General features: G+C 41.5%; 1 protein-coding gene across 1 annotated transcript in view; it reads right to left on the reverse strand.

Annotated features, from left to right (window-relative positions):
* Positions 1 to 2,184: 2,184 nt before the first annotated feature.
* The window catches only part of LOC145991296 (leucine-rich repeat-containing protein 19-like), a 38,650-nt gene continuing 19,639 nt past the window's right edge, over positions 2,185 to 21,195 (reverse strand). Inside the window, exon 2 of the mRNA XM_083127286.1 lies at positions 2,185 to 3,330. Coding sequence (XP_082983412.1) covers positions 2,325 to 3,263 — 939 coding nt within the window. The 5' untranslated portion in view covers positions 3,264 to 3,330 and the 3' untranslated portion in view covers positions 2,185 to 2,324. The remainder of the gene's footprint in view (positions 3,331 to 21,195) is intronic.

Below are 21,195 nucleotides of genomic sequence, written 5' to 3' on the forward strand. Positions count from 1 at the left end.
AGGCGGTGCTCATCGCATCACTTCCATTCAGTTCTATACTAGAGAGAATCTGGTTTAATGTGAGACAGGGTCATTTACGTAATAGACGTTTACTCTGATACAAAATCCCAAGAACAGAAATGTATAAAGGTTCCCCACTACAAAAAATGACACTTCAATATAACAAGATCTCAAATCATTTGGTGGACTTGGATTTCGGCATGACACGAACCAAATTTATAAATATGTTAAAGGGGTATCTCTCTTAATAATGTATTTATTATGATAATTGGATTTGTCATATTGAAGTTTGTTGTAATGATATATTGTACCAGCGTTTGTGATACTTGTTTTGTGGAATTCAGATGAAATGTGTAAATATCTGAACATTTGTTGTCACAGTTAAGCAGTAAACCTGTTCTGTCACCAAGATGCCTGTATATATATATATTATGTATTATCTGTCTATGTTTGTGAATCTGTGTGTGTGTAAAGGAGGAAGGAGGGAGAATGTGTATGTGCGTACATACAAATTGTAAATGAAAATGTATTATTTTGATATTACCTTTCTGTAATTGGAGACTTGTCTCTGTTGAAAGGAAATAAATAAATAAATAATACAACCGAGATTGTTGCAGACTAATGAGGCTCTGGCGTCTTGTATCACAACCAGTATCAAGCTCTGTGCTGCTTGAGTGATGTGGTGCTTATGTGTGTTTGTGATTGTTCCTTCAACCATCTCACCCTATCACCATTCATCATCATCGTCGAGACTAGCCAAAATTTGCAGAAAAGCAACGTAAAATAAACCAAAACTATTAAATCAACGTGACCCTTGTAAACATACCTTCACACATAAATTCCACCTTTCGTACCGCAGTGAATTGACTGACTGGACATTGCCTGTCGCTCTGACTCGTCTTCTCATAATGAGTTGGTGTTTTGAGTCCACTTTATGCACAGTAAGACTAATCGGGACTGGATCTACAGTTTAAAGTGGGATCTCGAACACTATGTGCTTCCACCGGGTATCGAACCCGAAACCCCTTGATTACAAGGCGACGACGCTACCACTGCGCCATTGGGGAGGCCCTCGTTTTGTTAGAAACTTGTACCCTTGGTCTGCTGGCTGCCAGTGTCGCCTGTCATGTGTCGCTTTGGTGTGAAAGCTCCCATAGTCCTCAATTCATCCTTTGCCGACATTGCTTGTAATGTCATTGTATGCGTCTCATCATTTACCTCATTAATTACAACTCATCCTCATCACCGTGATTAATGTAGGTTTATAAGCGCAACTAGACGAAAATAGAAAAAAAACAATCATCCTCGTTGACCACTGTCGTAGATATATTAGTGCAAAATAAACGAAATTACGTTTTATATTTCTAGCACAAGACCACACTTTCCACAATGAACAAAAAGCAATTTCCGCACGGAAGAAATAAATTATGGAAAAAGAGTTCTCGCAACCATGTCAAAGGAACTCAATCCCTGTTTTTCAGAAATCGTAGGTACAGTTCCTAAGGGAAATCAGTTGCTCTTTTCCCTGTTTTGTTCAAAGCCTTTGACTAACGATAAATTGGAAATCGGGAGGAAAAAGCAGGAAAAAGGAATAAATAAACGTTTACGCGGGTATTTATATTTTCGATGACGCTGTAAGGGAGTGTCTTTTCGCTTAGTCTCGGGGGAAGTTCTTGGTATTCAGATTTTTCTTCGTGTGCGTGCGTTTCTATCACCCCGGTGGCCGAGTGCGTTGAGTTGAAGTATGTTTTGAGTCTATTTTATGCACAAATGGGCTAATCGGGACTGGACCTACGGTCTAAACTGGAATTCGAGCCACAACATGCTTTCTCCTGGCATTGAACCCGTGAACCCTTGATTACTACATTTGTTTTAAGTAATTTTTGTGCCTCACTGTTGCGTAGTGTTAACGTCGTCGCCGCCTTGTAATCAAAGGACCCTGGGTTCGATACCCGGTGGAGGCACAAAGTGGTTCGGATCCCACTTGAAATTGTAGATCCAGTGCCGATTAGCATATCTGTGCATAAAAGTGGAATCAAAACAAAAGTTCAAATCGAAATGAATTTTGTTCTCAGATAGGCTAATCGGGACTGGACCTACGGTTTAAAGTATGATCCTTGACACTTATCCGCATGAACGTGGCCAAATAGAACATTTATAAGATGTGTAAATATAATTCTGGAATGAGCATGTAATCGCTGTATCTTCATAAGCACAAAAATTACAGTTATTTGAAATCGGATGTATCATTTTGAAATAGGATGTGCGATAGACCTTCAACAGAAACCATTGCAATTCATTGTGAATTTTATTGACTTGTCTCTTTAAAGAAGATTTGAAGTTCTCTTGTTCGAGGACACGCTTATTAAACTCTTGGTGCTCTCCTTTCTCGTCCTGCGGCTTCGAACTCTGACCCCTTTGCTGCCGCCCCTGAGGCAGTTCCCGGCAATGCCTATCCCTATGACGGCCATCACAAGAACCACGCCGAGGAAGCAATACAACAGCGCCATCTCGGTGAGCCTCATCTCGCGCAGAGGACCATCATCCTCCTCTAACAAACCGTCCTCGAATTCCGCACCATATTTACAACTCCAGTTGTCTCCGGACGTCACATTCCAGCAGCCGTCTGGAATTTCAGGTATGCTCACTGACTTTTCAAGAGTCCAGTTTCTGAGTTCTTCCAGGCCGCATCCGCATTTCCAAGGATTGTGGGCGAGGTGGAGCTTCAGGAGGGATTTAGCGTGGCCCAGGACCTTCGGGTTTAATGTCTGAAGCTTGTTGCCTCTCAGATCCAACTCCCAGAGGAACGGCATGAGCGTGAAAGCCTCTGCAGGTATTCTGGTGACGTTGCAGTAGCTGAGGTCCAACCGGGTCATGAACGATGCGTCGAGGAATGGCCTTCCCGGTTGAATCACCAGCGGGTTCTCCCTCAGGATAAGAACCTGCAGGAGCTTGTTCCTCCTGAAGGTACCCAGAGAAAGATTCATAATGTTGTTACCAGAGAAATCAACAATGGCCAAGTTTGCAAGACGTCGCAGTGTGTCCAAAGCGCTGGCACTTGCGACAATCCTGTTGTAAGACACGTCCAACACTTGAGTCTGATTGTCCACGTTTCTGGGGATCTTGCGTAGATGTCTCCACCGACAGTCTGTTGTCAGTTGGTCCTTGTTGCTATAGTAACAGGAGCATTCCTCCGGGCAGGTGTTGAAGGCCATCGCCGACACTACTAGCATCCAGGCGGTGACCGCGAGGTGGAAGGTCATCTCGTCATCTCAGCTCACTGCCATCTGCCCCTAGTGGACTTATTGAGTTGTAGGCCAGTTTTCGTCTCTGCAATGAAAGCAAAAGAGATCAATTGTGAGTATAACGAAAACGCTGACGTATATCACTTGTGTTCATAGATGTGAAATGTAGTTCTTCAGGCTGTTCATATTTTGCATCAATATTTGCAAGATACAAAGGGAAAATATTCTAGTTTTTCTTTCTCCTTGCATGGCTTCAGTTAGAGTTAGCATGTCAGACAGACAGACACACAGACAAGGAGACACAGAGAGAGATAGAGAGAGAGAGAGAGAGAGATAATCAGAATGGGATACAGAGGAAGTTGTGTGTGTGTGTGTGTGTGTGTGTAGAGAATATGAGAGAGAGAAGATGAAAGATTGGAAGATAGGGAAAAGAGAAAAAGAGAGAGAGAGAAGGAGGGAGAGAGATAGTGGAAGATAGGCAAGAAGGAGAGGTTGGAGAAAAGAGGAAATTAAGGAAAGGAAACGAAAGAAAGGAAATATATTTGATTTGTTTTGATTTGATTTATTTTACTTCGCTTCTTGTTCCACTTTTGGCTAATTTGCGAACATGGGGATGAGTGATGATATGATGAAATTGATGAATATACATCACAAACGCCCATGCCCAAGCCAAGATTCGAACCCGGGACCCCTGGCATCGCAGCGAGAGAAAGGAAATAAAGAGTGAGAGTGAGTGAGAGAGAGAGAGAGAGAGAAAGAGAGAGAGAGAGAGAGAGAGAATAAGAGAAAGAGAGAGGAAGAGAATTGGTTCTTTTACTTTCTTGTCATAATCAAGTCACGACCAGAAACGTTCCGCTCCGCACACCTCTACGTGAAACACATACGGTAGTTCTATTGTTAGGAAGTTTGGAACTTACTCGGTTCGATCTCGGTCACGTAAGTGTCCGGGTTCGAGTCCCGGCGTGCTCATAGGTGTCCATTGTGAGGGTTCCTTCATCCCTGTCACCTAATTGTCATTCATCGTCGCGATTAGCCAAAAAGTTGCGAAAAGCAACATAAGATAACAAAAACAGAAATACAAATTTTGAAATTTGAGAATTTTATACTGAAGGATTGGTTGCCATGTGTCATTTTCACATTATTTGCTATTCTCCAGAAAGCTGTTCTGTAAATGTGAATGTGTACTATATTTAGAGACAGTGGGCTGCGTACAGTGAAGAAGTAGCCCTAGGAAAGCAAAATGTTGAATTCTGTTTTCAATTATCATGTGTTACAATGAGAGGCGCAATGGTCTACTCGGTAGGTCGTCTGACTGCCGCGTGGGAGAACCGGGTTCGATTCCCGGGTTGGTGGACCTTGTACCCGCGGCTCTGGGAGTCACCCAGCCTCAAATCAAAGGGTACCTTGGGGTGAAGGCGGAAGTAGCGTGGTACTGATCACCTCACCTCCAAAATGGCAGAGATCAAGAATGAGTGTGGCCCTATACCCACATCCCCTCAATGTGCCTTCAGGGCACGGTGCTGTATGCGCGGGAACTTTACCTTTAATTATACCACGTGTTCAAATCTCAACTCCTCGAGTTCGATACCCATTGGAGGCACATAGTGGTTAAACTGTAGGTCCAGTCCCGATTAGCCTTACTGTGCATAAAGTGGTACTTAAGACATCAAATCAATCAATCAATCTCCTCTCTAACATTAAACAAATTGCTACCACTAGTTTTATGTAGGGAGGGGGCAATGTCCTATTATCGTCCATCATATAATGATTACTTATCACTATTTACAAACATCATCTTGTTTGAAGTTGAGCCAAGGATTGTTCCACGTTCAAGTTGTTTGGACTATGCAAGACATTATCTCAGGTAGCCAACTCAGGTCTAAAATCAGTATTAAGAGATATGTATGGGATCAGTAATGCTTTCTTTATTATTTTTTTCAAGTAGTTGCTTTGATCACCGAATGTATTGAGTGATGAAATCGCAATTTCGCCACAAAAGATCTCAGGTTCGAGTCCTGGTCTGGTCATGTGTTGCTTTGTGAGAAACCCTTCAGCCATTTCATCTTCCATTCTTGTCGTCTCTCTTAGCCGAATACTATATAGCATAAAAGTGAAAACAATAAATAGCAACATGGAAGGATGTTACCGAGACTGAAACAGCTGTTTATCTACCGAGAAGGAAGCGAGATCCCTTTTTACAAACAGGCATGAGAACGAGGTCTATGTTTACAAACCAAGATGAAAACCAGAACACTGTTTTCAAGTGCAGACGAAAACGAGACTGATGTTTACATAGAGACGAGAACGAGAGTACTGTTTACAAAACTAGACGTAAACGAGACCACTGTTTACAAATGCAGACGAAAACGAGACGACTCTTTACAAACCGAGTCGAAAACGAAGTCATGTTTACAAGACGAGACGGAAACGAGACCACCATTTACAAATACAGACGAAAACGAGACGACTGTTTACAAACCGAGTCGAAAACGAAGTCATGTTTACAAGACGAGACGGAAACGAGACCACTGTTTACAAATACAGACGAAAACGAGACGACTGTTTACAAACCGAGTCGAAAACGAAGCCATGTTTACTAGACGAGACGGAAACGAGACCACTGTTTACAAATGCAGACGAAAACGAGACGACTGTTTACAAACCGAATCGAAAACGAGACGACTGTTTGCAAACCGAGTCGAAAACGAAGCCATGTTTACAAGACGAGACGGAAACGAGACCACTGTTTACTAACCGAGTCGAAAACGAAGCCATGTTTACAAATGGAGACGAAAACGAGACGACTGTTTACAAACCGAGTCGAAAACGAGACCACGTTTACAAGCCAAGACGATACGAGACCACTGTTTACAAACTGAGTCGAGAAAGACATAAAATATTTCGAAATGCATCAGGATGAGACGGAGAGGAAGACACGTTTCTAAACTCGTCACTAAACCCAAATTCTGTGTCCGACAGTCTCCCCCATTCGAGACATGCTCAGGTTACGTTTCAAATCTGGGTCAACATTTTATTTTGTTTTACCAAATGTAGTTGTGAAACGTTACAATGTATTGGCATTTTTCCTATTTTACGTTATTTTCTATCTTTTTAGGCTAATCGTGACGACGATGATGAACAGTGATTAAAGGAAAGTGATAAAATGATAGATACTGCCTGGACTCGAACCCAGAATGTTCAGTGATTATATCATGCTACCGAGACGGCTTCTGTATGTATTGAAGTAAATAATGTATTATTTCAAGTAATTTACGTCGTGAAACACAATTTAAAAACTTCAAACCTAAAAATAAGACAATGAATCTCTTTCACTTCAATGGTGCCACCCCACATCTGATAGGTTGCGAAGGTTTGAGGGGGGTGGAGGATTAGAATTCCCCAGGTCATTAATTAGTAGTTGCCAAACTTCCCGACAGATGGAGTTGAAATGAAACTATTTCTTACTATTAAAAATACATGGTACGTTAAGAAACTTTGCTTGAATTTATGACAGTTTCTTGAATAAAGTTTAAAGATGGGAAGAAACATATGATTTGCAATACATTGACGGCCGGGCAATAAGGGTAATTTGTGTTGTGTCAAACTTCTAACAGCACGACTTTTAATTTTAGAAAATTAGATATTCACAGTTCCTACGTTCGGAGGTACCTGGAAATATTGTGACAAACACGTCCAAAAAATTATTTTACTAATATTATGTTGAACTATTATCTGGTGGGTTTGGTGCGGGACACGCCCAGCTTGCAACAAACGCCAAACCTAAATGCTAAAAGCTTTTAAAACTGACTCTCCTATCCGTAAATATATACATTATTAGACCTAAGCGGAATAGTAAGTTAGGAATAGTTAGGTTAGGAGGGTCAGGTTTAGAGCTTTTAGCATCTAGTTTTGTTGTCTGGAGGAAGCTGGGTGTGCCCCGCACCATACCCAGGCCAGGTCTATCGTATCTTGGATATAAGAAGTTCGTAACAGTTTGTGTGTGTGCGTGTGTGTGTGTGTGTGTGTGTGTGTGTGTGTGTGTGTGTGTGTGTGTGTGTGTGTGTGTGTGTGCTATCACGACGTGTGGTAATTCGCAAGGACGGCTTTACCTTTTAAGGCTACGTTACTAACATAAGTAGAACTGCCTCCGTGGCGGAGTGGTTAGCACAGAGTGCTAAGACACCATGGGTTCCGGGTTCGAATCCCGGCCTAAGCATGGGTGTTCCTTGAGTGTCCCTTCAATTTCATCATATTACAACGCTTGCTCATCGTCTCCCCACGCAATCGCCCGCTCCCCTCCAAACACAACCAACACACGGCTTCTGCTTTTTCATTGGGTGCTGCACGGGGAATGCATAGGATTGGGACTGAGGAAGAGGGAAGCGCGGTACAGGGTGGATGTCCTTGAACCGCACATTTGAACTGAAAAAAAAAATTGACAAAAGTATCACAAAAGCGACGCTAAATAACCGATATTACTTTACTATGCAACTTCAATTCAGATAGGCTATCCCCACTACGGAGATATCTCCTTACATTAGTGGCAACTGTGGTTGAAGCTGTACAAGCCCCTTCCCCTAAATCTACCCCTGGAAATTTCCATCCCATCCTCACTGACATTATCGCAGATCAGAAAACTTGGCCATTGATACGAGTTGGAGCGTATAGCCTACACCGTGTTAAAAATGTAAACATAAAAATGGGTTCCCACGGAACTTCCGGTTTAGGTCAGTGCCCGTTGTTTCCAGTACAGTTCTCAAGTAAACGAAGTAAGAAATGAGCATTTGTTTTCATCAGTTGTGCGACGATAGCGCCACAGACCGACGACAGTCAAGAAAAGTATTTGTTCAAGTTTTAACATGAAATAGGTAAAAAAAAAAAGGTAAAGTGTTCCCCTGTGCATAGCACCACGCCATGAAGGCGTATAGGGGGTGTGGGGGTAACGCCCCACACTTTCTTGATCCGGTCGTGAGTGGGGGTGATGTGATCAGCCCCTGACCGCCTTTAACCCCCAGGTACCCATGTTATTCGACGCTGGGTGGGCGCCGGGGCCGCTTCCACCGTTAGAAAAGTTCCCGGATTTGAACCGGCCGGGGATCGAACCCGGGACCTTGAGCATGGTAGTCAGATGCGTTACCGACTTTTTTTTTTATTTGAAACTATTACATATTATTGTGCATGTTATACATTTTAGGTCATTATAAAGTTAACATTACATTTAGGAAATTTGCATATAACATATCTCTTTTACAACGAGGGATCATTTGGTATTCCTGTTGCAGGTGATTGATAAATTGGGTGTGAAAATCTTGTTGCCTATATATGGATACAGAAAGGGCATATTGGCCTAAGAGCCATTGTACACTGTGGCGTTTTGTTCTTGGATAATATGCAAAGGAAGGATACAAAAGAATATCTACTGAAATGTTACGTTCTGATGTACGACAAATTGTACTCACAAGTGTTTTGATATACAGGGTGTTTCTAAAGGTCGTTTACAACGCTTGGGAGGTGATTCCTCACACGAAAACAAGCAAAAAGTCTAAGTTCCATTTTTACGACTGAGGCTTCGTTTCCGAGATAGGAGCCTCGCAAAAGGTGACAAAGTGAACGTCACACTTAACTGGGACGAATACTATCACAGATAGAGAGGCGGTTCCAAGGGAATCATAAAGGAATCGTATGTGCTCAGTCCGGAAGTCACTATGAAAAGTTCACTGCACGCATGCGCAATGGAGTCCTCAAAGGAATTGGGGATTTCCAGCAACAACAATGCATGGAAAAGGTATGTAACGCAGCAAGAAGGACCGTGACAATGAGAAATGCGTTCAAGACAACACATCCCGACCTCAAACATCAAAACATGACCACCGAACACAAAATCCGAAAAGTTGAGCACGGTTGCATACCCCAGTTACACGCGAGGAATGAACGAATCATGTCATGTGGCATACGAGAGACAGGAGGAGGGAAAGAAAAACACAATATCAGATGATTGCGACAACGTGTATTTTTACACGCGACAACTGCGTAATATCCCCCCCCCCCACACACACACAACAAACAACAAATGCTACAATATCTTACGCACAGACAGTCCGTGTCACTGTACACCAACTGAAGATGTCACTTTCACCACACAAAGGGGGTGGGGAGCAATACCAAAAGTGTTCTCACTGGTATTTGCCGAGGGCAATAATCACAGACGGTTTTCAAAATGTCTGCCGTTTACTTCTACGCAGAGATGACAGCGACGAATCAAGGATTGTCGAGTACCAGCAAACAAGCCAGGTGTATCTGCTACCGTCGCGGCGGCGACGTTGATGCGAGCAACGAGGTCCTCAGCTGATGTGACAGGTGTGTCGTATACGAGGGTTTTCATTTCTCCCCAGAAGAAAAAATCGAGAGGGTTGAGATCTGGCGACCTCGGTGGCCAAGGCACAGGCTCATCCCTACCAATGAACCTATTGCGAAACACGTCATGCAGGAAATGTCGTACATTACGATCGAAATGAGCTGGTGCACCATCGTGTTGGTACCACATTTCTTGCCGCAGTGCCAAAGGTACGGTCTCCAACAATTCAGGCAGAACCTCACTAAGAAATGCATGATACGTGCGACCGTTCAGGCGAACAGGGAGAATGTATGGTCCAATTAAATGATCATGTACTATCCCGCACCACACATTCACTGAAAACCTGTGCTGGTGATGGGCCACAAAAAGTGCATGTGGGTTGTCAAAGTCCCATACATGACTGTTTCTACTATTGAAGACATCCATCCTGGTGAAAATGGCTTCATCTGTCCACAATACGTTTGCCCCGAAGTGAGGGTTTGTGTCCAGCGGATGCAACGACCATTGGCAAAACTCCATACGAGGGCGAAAGTCACGAGGTAACAGTTCTTGTACTTTCTGCAGTTTAAAAGGGTGCATTCCTTCATCTGACAACACTCGCCAAACATTCACATGAGACGTGTTTCGTGCCCGAGCGAGCACTCGCGTACTGGTGCCAGGATGTTCTGCGACCGCTGTTAACACATCTTCTGCAAACTGATGTGTGCGTACACTTCGGGGTCTTCCAACTTCTTGTCGCGGTGGTAACACTGACCCTGTTTCACGCAGTCGACTGTCCACTACCTGAAAGAAGGTGTGAGACGGTAAACGTCTATGTGGAAAGCGTTCTCCATAAAGACGCCTTGCCTCACGGCTATTACCACGTGCCTCCCCATACATGAGATGCATGTCTGCTAGCTGCTGGGTCGTATACGCAGCCATCTGTGTAATAGGGAGCTGGAACTGCAAAGTATTGTTTTTGTTTAACACTGGCACACTGCACAAATTGGCCGTATCACCGTACGAACACCACAGACCAATTGTTGCGATACTTGACTTGCCCACTCCACCACGTCAACTTCTTTCAATGCAACATACTAGTACTCTTCAATGCGTATGACAACCTAGAGCGAACTGCTGATCATATCCCAGCACCTGCAACACGATTGGGACGACTGCCGGAGAGAACCAACCCTTCGAGCTCCTCTCGCGGGAACAGCAGTCATGAAGGTCAAACGTAGACTACGAGAGCCAGACTTGCCTGTGCAGCGCTTCCAAAACTGGTCTCTTTTACGTCACAATGATCGCGTGCGAACACTTTTGGTATTGCTCCCCACCCCCTTTGTGTGGTAAAAGTGACATCTTCAGTTGGTGTACAGTGACACGGACTGTCTGTGCGTAAGATATTGTAGCATTTGTTGTTTGTTGTGTGTGTGTGTGGGGGGGGGGATATTACGTAGTTGTCGCGTGTAAAAATACACGTTGTCGCAATCATCTGATATTGTGTTTTTCTTTCCCTCCTCCTGTCTCTCGTATGCCACATGACATGATTCGTTCATTCCTCGCGTGTAACTGGGGTATGCAACCGTGCTCAACGTTTCGGATTTTGTGTTCGGTGGTCATGTTTTGATGTTTGAGGTCGGGATGTGTTGTCTTGAACGCATTTCTCATTGTCACGGTCCTTCTTGCTGCGTTACATACCTTTTCCATGCATTGTTGTTGCTGGAAATTCCCAATTCCTTTGAGGACTCCATTGCGCATGCGTGCAGTGAACTTTTCATAGTGACTTCCGGACTGAGCACATACGATTCCTTTATGATTCCCTTGGAACCGCCTCTCTATCTGTGATAGTATTCGTCCCAGTTAGGTGTGACGTTCACTTTGTCACCTTTTGCGAGGCTCCTATCTCGGAAACGAAGCCTCAGTCGTAAAAATGGAACTTAGACTTTTTGCTTGTTTTCGTTTGAGGAATCACCTCCCAAGCGTTGTAAACGACCTTTAGAAACACCCTGTATAACCATGATTTTTGGATTATTTGACATTCACTAAGCTTATGCACTAAATTATCTTGTACATTACATGTAGCACATATTGGAGTATTTACTAATTTTATATCATAAAGTTTAGCTCCAGTAATGAATATTTGGTGTACAATTATATACCACGCTGATCTGACTCTTAACGTAAGGTGGCGGGCCTGTATATTATTCCATACTTCCCGCCAATTGACTCTTGGATTCCGATCTACAATTTTACACTGTTTTTGTGATAGTGAACACATTCTTCTATATATTTTTGATGTCTCTTGCGTTGGAAGGATAGGAGATTGTATTAAAGCGTAACTGATATCCACTATTGTATTCTTAAAATACCATAATCTGTCTGGAAGTCTTGTAACATCAATGGGGGCCTCCAATTGAATGTTGTCCAAGGCGTGTCTCAGAACTTTACTAGTGAGGCTGTTAGGGTGTTGAATCCAGGGAGTCGTAACGTACCCAATTTGCGTTACACGGTACGTTCCATTTTGTAGGAGGAAGAGTATGGTTCAACTGCTGGTACCCATGTAACGTAACGAAATGCAATATCTTATAGAGTGACGTTACAAGGAACGTAACAAAATGTATTATGGTAGATATTAACGTTATAAAGGAACGGAACGAAATGAGCACATTGGAACATAACGTAATATGCAATATGGTATATACTACCGTTACAAGGATACAAGGAACGTAGTAACGAAATGCATTGTGGTATATACTAGCGTTACAAAAAAACGTAACGAAATGCAACATGGTAGTAAATAACGGTACATAGGAACGTAATGAATGCAATCCTCCGTAACGGAACGAAGTGAAAGGCAATATGGTTAATTAACGTTACATAGGAATGTAACAAAATGTAAACCACTGTAGCGGAACGGAACAAAATGCAGTTGGGTACATACCATCTGCATAAGGAACGTAAATAAATTCAGTATGGTAGATGTTAACGTTACAAGGAAAGAACAATTCACAAATGTTAGGTAGTAACGTTATAGGCGCGTGACGAATATAATCTATTTAACATCAAGGAAGAAAAAGGAATAGCCCAAGTCTCTTACCTTTCAGTATATCGTATGGGATTAATGTGTAATAGCCGTTAAAAATATGGTTGTTTGTAAAAAAATGAATTTCAACCAGGGTTGATAAAGGGTCAGGAATTTTAAATCAATTCAATTCCGGTTCAGCAGGGAATATTAGCAAGCATAAATGGATCTGGACCGTAAAGAGCCTTTTTATGTTTAAAATATTTCAATTCGTTCCAGGAACCTTTTCTCCGGATCAATTGAAATACGGCACAGGGACCTTCTTTCCGGATCAATTTAAAGACTGTCTAAGTTCCATATTGAAATGAAAGAATACGCAACTTGGACCGAATTAAAACTGTGCGATAAAGAAGGTTCCGGTGTTGTTGCGGAACCCAATAGAACCCATTAGAATTTATGGGTTCGTGGACGTTTAACAATCCTGATTTGAAAATTACATTTTTGGCTCGAAATTGAATACAGCTTCCAACTAGTGTAGAAATGAGTAGTCATAGACGTGCGCACGGGGTGCAAAGGGGGGGGGGCACATGCCCCACCCCCTAATCATTGACGTCTGCCGATATTTTCGACGCAGGGACAAGCAAGGTATTTTTCCATGGGGCATATTAACCAGATAATAGTGTTGCCCCCTCAAGAAACACCACTTGAATTCGAAATTATCGCATTCCTGCATTCCCATTATAATAATTAATGTACATTACTATGACTGGGATCAAATTATACGCGTGAAATATATACTTTTAGCTGACATTCGTTTTCTAAAGGGGAGATGTGGCCATCCTCGCCCCCTTTCAGATTTCCATGCTCCTATATTATTATACTTTAATCCAGAAATTTAGGGTTGAGGAATCTTATCACCGGTTATTAAACGATATTATGCTCTTGAAGAAAATTAAGTATTTTCAAGCAGATGAAAGTTCACAAAGCAACAACGGCGGAAGAAGGTGCAGTGGCGCAACCACAGGGTGCAGGGGAGATTAGCTCTCAAACTTGTACGGAAATCAATTCTAGGGGGTTAGGGGGCAAACATTGAACTATAGAAAGAAAGGTTACAGAATCTAAGAGTAGCAAGACAAAAGGGTACTGAAGATGGATTTAGTTTTCACGTCTGTCGTGCACTATTTCTTCCAGACGGTCAAGAGCACCTGCAAGGAGGCACAGAGGAGCAATTGCCCCCTCTTGATTTCTATCTTTATACAAATATAAATAAAGTTATATAAACTTGGACAGTTGCTGCTGCTTACGGTGTACGTTTTGCCCGTGTAAGGTAATATATAGATGTATTATTAATTTTTGAAACCCCACCGTTCATTTATAAACACACTGTATATGAGTCATTGTGAATTCGAGTCAATTAAAACATTTTGCGTTGTTGGGAGATTATCTATTAGGATAAAATTTGGACATAATGAATCTAAGTAGAGAAAAATCCAACTTGTATATCAAAATTGCCATGTCCAACTGATCTCCGAAAGTAGTGTTTAGCACGTCACATTTCAAGTATATTGTAATAATCTTCAATTAGGCCAAACGTTAACGAACAAAACAACATTTATTTAACTTATAACTTCATGTTATATAAACTACATGAAATACATTTAACAAAGACAAAAGACAAAATACAATCTCTCTCCAATTCGACTTGTTCACAGTATCTCTTCTAAAATTTTTATCTTTTTCTTAACTTCCATCATATATGATTGATTGATTTGAGTCCACTTTATGCACAGTTAGGCTAATCAGGACTGGACCTACAGTTTAAAGTGAAATCCCAATCACTTGTGCCTCCACCGGGTATCTAACCCGGGACCCCTTCATTACAAGGCGATGACGCTACCACTGCGCCATCGGGGAGGCCATTTCAAGTATAGTCCATGATTGTATCTAGTAGTATATGAACGAGATGTGTCCCTCCATTCAAACAATACGTGGCTTGTCCCTATAAGTGTGTCACTTATAAATTAAGTTTCCGAAAGCAGGTATTATGCATGAACAGAACAAAATATACTCGTGAGAAATTACAAAAATTATAAGTAAGTTCGTGGCGGGAGTTATTGACGGTTTTCCCCACAACCTATCCGCTTTAGGTTCCGGGTTCGAGTCCTGGTCTGTAAATATCTTTTTTAGGTGTCTCTTCATTAATTTAATCTAATTATCATCCATCTTCATAGTTTCGATTAATTATAAAAGTCACATAAAAGCGAAGCAAAATAAGAACAAATAAAAATAATTGCAAAATGATTACAATGTCAGAAGTACATTTGAAAAATAAAATGCGGACAGGAGATTCATTTTCAAACAGGTATTTGGGTAGAATTGTGTAGACAGACAGCATGCTCCCGAAAGTTGCCAATCCACGTGTAGCATGACCTTCGATACTGGGGTTGTGCTTTTTCAGGAAAGTTTGCTCGACGCTCCTCAAGCGTCTTATCAAGAATGCCTCGGTGTTTGCAGCATTACTAACTTATTTTCCGTCGGGAAAATCTTTTTTCTCCTATTTAATCTGCGGTTGACTCTACAATACAGCATATTAATCAAGATACAACAACTGAATTACGGCGAAGTAGGTTAGAAACCCTGCGTGCTCAAGAGCAGCTTCGATAAGGCACCTGAATTGTTTCGAGCTGAAGCAGGAAATGGGCGATGTTTATTCCCCAAGGCCATTCTGTAAAACTAATGCCACAAGAAGTTTTCTGTGTGGATTTGTGAGCATGAAATTGTAGGTTAATGATAGTACTACAAGACGTCAAGTGGATTTATTTTTCTGTTTCGTTATTTTATATAGCTTTCCTACCTATATAGTTTGAATAACTAATTAATCATGTCATAAGCAGACAAACACGAAGAAGCCGATCCCGTGGCAAATTGGTTAGCGTAATAAACTGCGAAGTCTAATGTCGGATTAGATTGATTGATTTAGTTTATTTTACTTCGCGTTTTGTGCCTCTAGGCTAATTTGCGAAGATGGGGATGAGTGATGAAATGATGAAATTGATGAATGGACATTCACAAACAACCAAGCCCGACCGGGATTCGAACCCGGGAGATGTCGGATTAGAGCCTGGACTAGAAAATATGGATGGGTTGGGTCATTGTCTTTATACCACTTCCATCACCTATCACATCCTTTATCATCGCGATTAACCGAAAGTGGTAGACGCGAAATAAAAATAGAACCTTTGCATGGAAGTCCGAAAGAGAGGCAAGGGGGGGGGGGGTGCACGACCCACCTGGAAAATGAAAGTCAACCAAAAATTATATATATATCTCACACAATTCCATTTCAGCTGCAATAATATGTGTTAATTATTGCATGAACATAACTAGCTAACTAACTAACTCTCTAGCCTTCTTAAACCCGAAGGTTCATGGCTGCAGAACACAGGCCTTCCATCTGTCCCTATCCTGAGCAAGATCTATATACTCTTTTCCATCCCTACCGATTTCCTTTAGGTCTATCTCAACGTTGTCCCTCCATCTTCGTCTTAACCTTCCTAAAGGTCTCTTACCATCAGGTTTCCCAACAAGAATCCTATAAACTCCTCTTTCCTCTCCCATCCGTGCCACATGGCCTGCCCACCTAAGTCTTCTTGATTTATTTATTCTAATTATCTCCTCATCCCTTTTAGGTCCAAATATTTTCCTAAGGATCTTATTTTCAAATAAGATGAATATGATAACTTCAAATTAAAGCAATGTTTTTTGAGGAGACAACACTGTTATGCACCTTGTTTGCCTCCCTCCCCCCGGAAAAACTACCTTGCTTGCCCCTCTTTGGAAAAAATCCTGCAGACGTCCATGAACCTTTAGTATCGACTTCGGACTATAAAGCATTGATTCTTCAATGTATAGAGCGGCAATATACCGCGACAGCCTCTTACAGAGTATTTGCCAGGAAATATCAACACGAGAACAGGGATAGGAATTCCTCTTATTTTAGATTTTCTCAAACTAATTTCAAGTATCTGGTGAAAATTCTTTCTATTTAGTATGCAAATAAAGGTTTTAAATTTGAATGGGCGTATTAATTTTCTGGGTTTTTCCAGAGACGATATGAAGCACTGCGGATACGAAGGGCGAACTCAACAAAGTGCATTGTGAGGGAAATGCGTTTCAAGTTGTCAGGCACAATTCGAGCTCCACAAAAACTTGGTAACTGTAGATCGGAATGTTTCATGCGTGATTTTCAAAGATTTTATGGAGTTTGCACTGTGCCTGGCAACTTGAAACGCATTTCCATCACAATGTACTTTGTTGAGTTCGCCCTTCGTATCCGCAATGCCTCATATTTTCAATTACTTTGAAGCATTTTGGACCATTTTTTATTTTTATAAGCAACTGCATTAATTGATAGAATGATCTTAAACATGAAACTAATTGTTTTTTCCAATGATTGACTGTTTTCTTTGCCTTTCATTACGCTAGGTCACTCAGCCGCTATCTTTGTTGTGAGCCTAGATTAAGTGTGATTGGAGCTTATCCTATATGCTTTCTTCATACAACATGGCTGTCGGCTACATGTTTGACATCTTAACACAACTTCTTTGAAACATCGCTCATGAAATGTATTTCACCTATCGTCCTACGGGAATCAGAGGAACGTAACTACAAAAATTCTGTTTTCAGTTTCGTTAAAAAAAAATCCTCTGAAGAGTATTTGGAGAAAATCGACATTTTCCACTTCTAATTCTTATCTGTAAGGCGGAGTCACGTTTAAGAGTCATATTCCTAAGAATACATTATTTCCTCTCCTATTAATTTGATAAATTAGAGTTAAGTCGCTCTGGTTCTCACACACGCTATCAGCCCCTATTTTCCAACATTTGGCACGTTAGGTATTACGCCAGATGTGTCATTTGGGTATGATGCATTTTTGTTATATGCCTGTGGAGATTCGAACAGTGTTCTCGGCTTGCGAGCCAGGTTATATCGGCGTCAGCGTCCAACGTTTGGAGCGCATACATTGCTCTAAGCAGGATGCTCTCTACCTTATGATGGGACACTTTTTTACCCATGAAAGTTATTGTCCGTGGCCTGCAAGCAAAGTTCTTGCAACAAACTGCCTCGAGAGAATTATGCGTAGGCTATGTGTGACTTTTCTGTTTCTCAGACCACGTGTGACTACCTACAAATTATGTGAAACAATAACATAAACAACTTCCCATGTGAGTATGAGAAAACACTTGCATTCTAGCCGGGTTCGATTCCTGTGATTCGAATTCCACTTTGAACTGTAGGCCCACTCCCAATTAGCCTATCTGTGCATACAAGTGAACTTAAAACAAGACAAACTTTCATTCTAACCTCAGTCACTTATGGGAGCTGCTTAGAAGTAGTAGTGTTGACTGCCATGACTAAAATTTCTGGATCCAAGTTCACTTCCTCTCAACGATTTTATTTGTTGTTTTAAGTCCCCTTTATGCACAGTAAGGCTAATCGGGACTGGACCTACAATTTAAAGTGGGATCCGAACCACTTGTGCCTCCACCGGGTATCGAACCCGGGACCCCTCTCTCGACGATTTGACTGAGTCTGCACTCCTGCGCTACACTCCGCTGTCTATGCAATGTAGTTTTAAAAGTTGTTAACTGAGGTATCCTAGTCACTAATTCCACCGCTGCCACCAGTTAGTCAAGGTATGACTCATCATCAGCCAGGCTCGGGCGAAATGCAACTCATTAAACCGTCGCGGACGAACTGTGGCATTTTTCTAGGAATTTCGCTTTCGGACCAAACGCTACTGAACGTACAGCAGTCCCAGTGCCTGCTCCAAGTTGCACTGCTGCTTTCGGAGCCCTTGGTTTGGGAAGGGGATGGGGGTGAGGAAAGGGTCTTTATTTTTCATACTGAAGCTCGTTCATTTCGTTCTCCTATTTCTCTTGGTTGAATTTTCTGAGATACGGAATCTACCTCATTTTCCTTTTCATTTTGTTTTATTGCGTCACCCACGGTACTCTTACATGTACTTAACATTTTTAATTTCCCTGTACCTGCACCCTTTGGTTAGGTAAAAATAAATAGCTGCAGTTCGTCAAATGTTGTATTTTTGTTTTTGTTACCCATTTTTCTCGTACTTCAGTCAAGGGCAATGGAGCTACTGGTAACAGACGTAGTTAGGAAATAGCATGAATTGTTTCTTCCCCGCACTGTAGTTGACCGATAAAAGAACTATGTAAAGTCTCGTTTCTATTACCACAATTTTTACCGCGCAACATGACACGCGGCATGCGACGCTGCATGTGCCAAGCATTTGTTGAAATGGAAACTGTCTGCAACATGCCGCGGCGCAAGTGCCGGGGACAAAATTGCCCCAAACGATTAAGACGCACAACGTGCGCGGCGGACAATGGAAACAGCCTGCAGCAAGTTCCTGGGGCATACGAACTAGAGTAGAAACAGACGACGCGACTACAATCTGTGGTCCAACAAGATTTAATAACAATGCAAAATCACTTGCAGTCATTCTTACAAAGTTTTCGTATCCACTTTGAAGACGTAAGTCTCTCATCAACGAGTTAATTTTTTGCTAGAAAACTTCTAATCCACCATCTAGGTTGTTTTCGCCTCTTTTTTTAGAAATTCATGATACGCGCCTGCCATAACCAACAAACCCGCCATAGCTTTATTGTTCATCTTTACCCAAGTTAAATCACCACCAAATTATTACAATACAAGAGAAGGAACACTGACTACTCTAAAGCACTGCACAACGCTACACTGCGATCCTGCACTCCAGTGTTGTTGCGGACGTATTTTGAAGAAGTAGTTTTGAATTGGAAGCAGTACGAGTACACTAAATGACGCGCAACATGCGCCGGCACATGTTGCACGTCATGAGTCTGGAACTTGTCTGAATGGAAACGTAGCTTAACAGAAACAGAAGGCTTTCACGATTTGTCTGAATATTAAAGTGATCTCTTCTTTCACACCAAAACATAAATAACTATTCTCAGATTTGAAACCGTAACAGGGGTGTAAGGGGTGACCTTCCACGTAGTACACCCAATCCTCAACTTCATTCCACGTAGTACACCCTGGACTGCTCTTTGCAGACTAACGAGACTCTGGCGACAGGCCCTATGGCTAGTATCATTCTGTGTGTTCTCCTGCTTTCTGTCATATGCGCTGAGTGCCTCTTTACAGCCTCAGCTTTTAACCTGTCAGAATATTTTAATATTTCAGTTATGCGACATTACAGTTATGTTATTTGTTATGGTAAGGGGCTGCACCCCGTATAACGTGGCGGGTGCAAAATAGCCTAAGTGCTGACGCACCCAAAATTAAAAAAAAGTTACATATAACTTTAAGAAATGCGTATAAATATTTCACCATCGTTTATATTTATGTACATGTTGTTAATTTTCAAATATTGTGAAGAAATGCAGCAAGATGCTACGTATTTGATTATTAATGTGAGCCACTGTATATGTTATGTTTTTATTTCATGAACAATGTATGGTCAAACATTACTTTGCAGAGCTCCGTGGCGGAGTGGTTAGCACAGTGCAATACGACGCCACAGGTTCCGAGTTCGGATCACAGCCTGTGCATTATTTTTTTTGTGATGTCCTTTCATCAAATTTGTCATTTCATCACCCATCCTCGTCTTCGCGATTAGTCAAAAGTGGCATAATACCAAAGTTAAATATAACAAATCAAAATCAAACATTACTTGGCATGACAAGAATGGATAGGTTATTTTGAAGCTGCTGTTATTAAAAGCAAATTGTATGTAGCTTTCCTAGACAGAAGTTTCACACACAGAAACTGATTGATTGGATAACGGCTGCGGGTTCCTACTCGAGCAGAAAATATATATATTTCCATTTATTACTTACAACAATAGCAGACTGATTTCCTGCTAAATCAAAGAAAACTTGCATTCACAGTTACAAATTGACATGTTGAATGAAGTAAACTACAAATTTCTCTCACTCCAATTCTGATTAATCGAACAGCACACCACAACGTGGGTCATTATCTAGTTCGAACTTACTCTCGAGTTCCTCAACTAAAAATAAATTGACTGCGAGACAAAAACTCCTCTCCGATAACACATTATATGCAGAGTATACGTAAGTTGAAATTCCATCATAATAATAATTTGAATTCTTCAAGTAGTAGCTACAAATATAATTTTTCATACATATTTTCTTAGCAAAATATGAAGTTCCTCACTTCACAAGGATAACATATACACAGTATTTCACAAGAGTTTTTAGTTCGAGCTAGTCGCAGGCCTAATATGAATATAAACGTCACTTCATTACTTAGTTAAAAAAAAAAAAGTGCCAGGCAATCAGAATTCGAGGGTATGCCTGAAATTATTTGTAGTATCTCATGTATCAAGGGGGCTTTTTAAGTAAAATGAAGGATACATACTACATGCTTTGGTCAATTCAGAGTAGTAGAAACGTTATTATACTGCATGTTGTAACTGAAACCGTAGCCTCGAAGGCCGAAGTCGTTTAGTGATGCACTCATACACTCGGTACCAAACATTTCAAGTTCGAGTAGACATCTGGGCATGG

Source organism: Lepisma saccharinum, chromosome 8, assembly GCF_977018435.1.
Source record: "Lepisma saccharinum chromosome 8, izLepSacc3.1, whole genome shotgun sequence".
Classification (NCBI taxonomy): Eukaryota; Metazoa; Arthropoda; class Insecta; order Zygentoma; family Lepismatidae; genus Lepisma; species Lepisma saccharinum.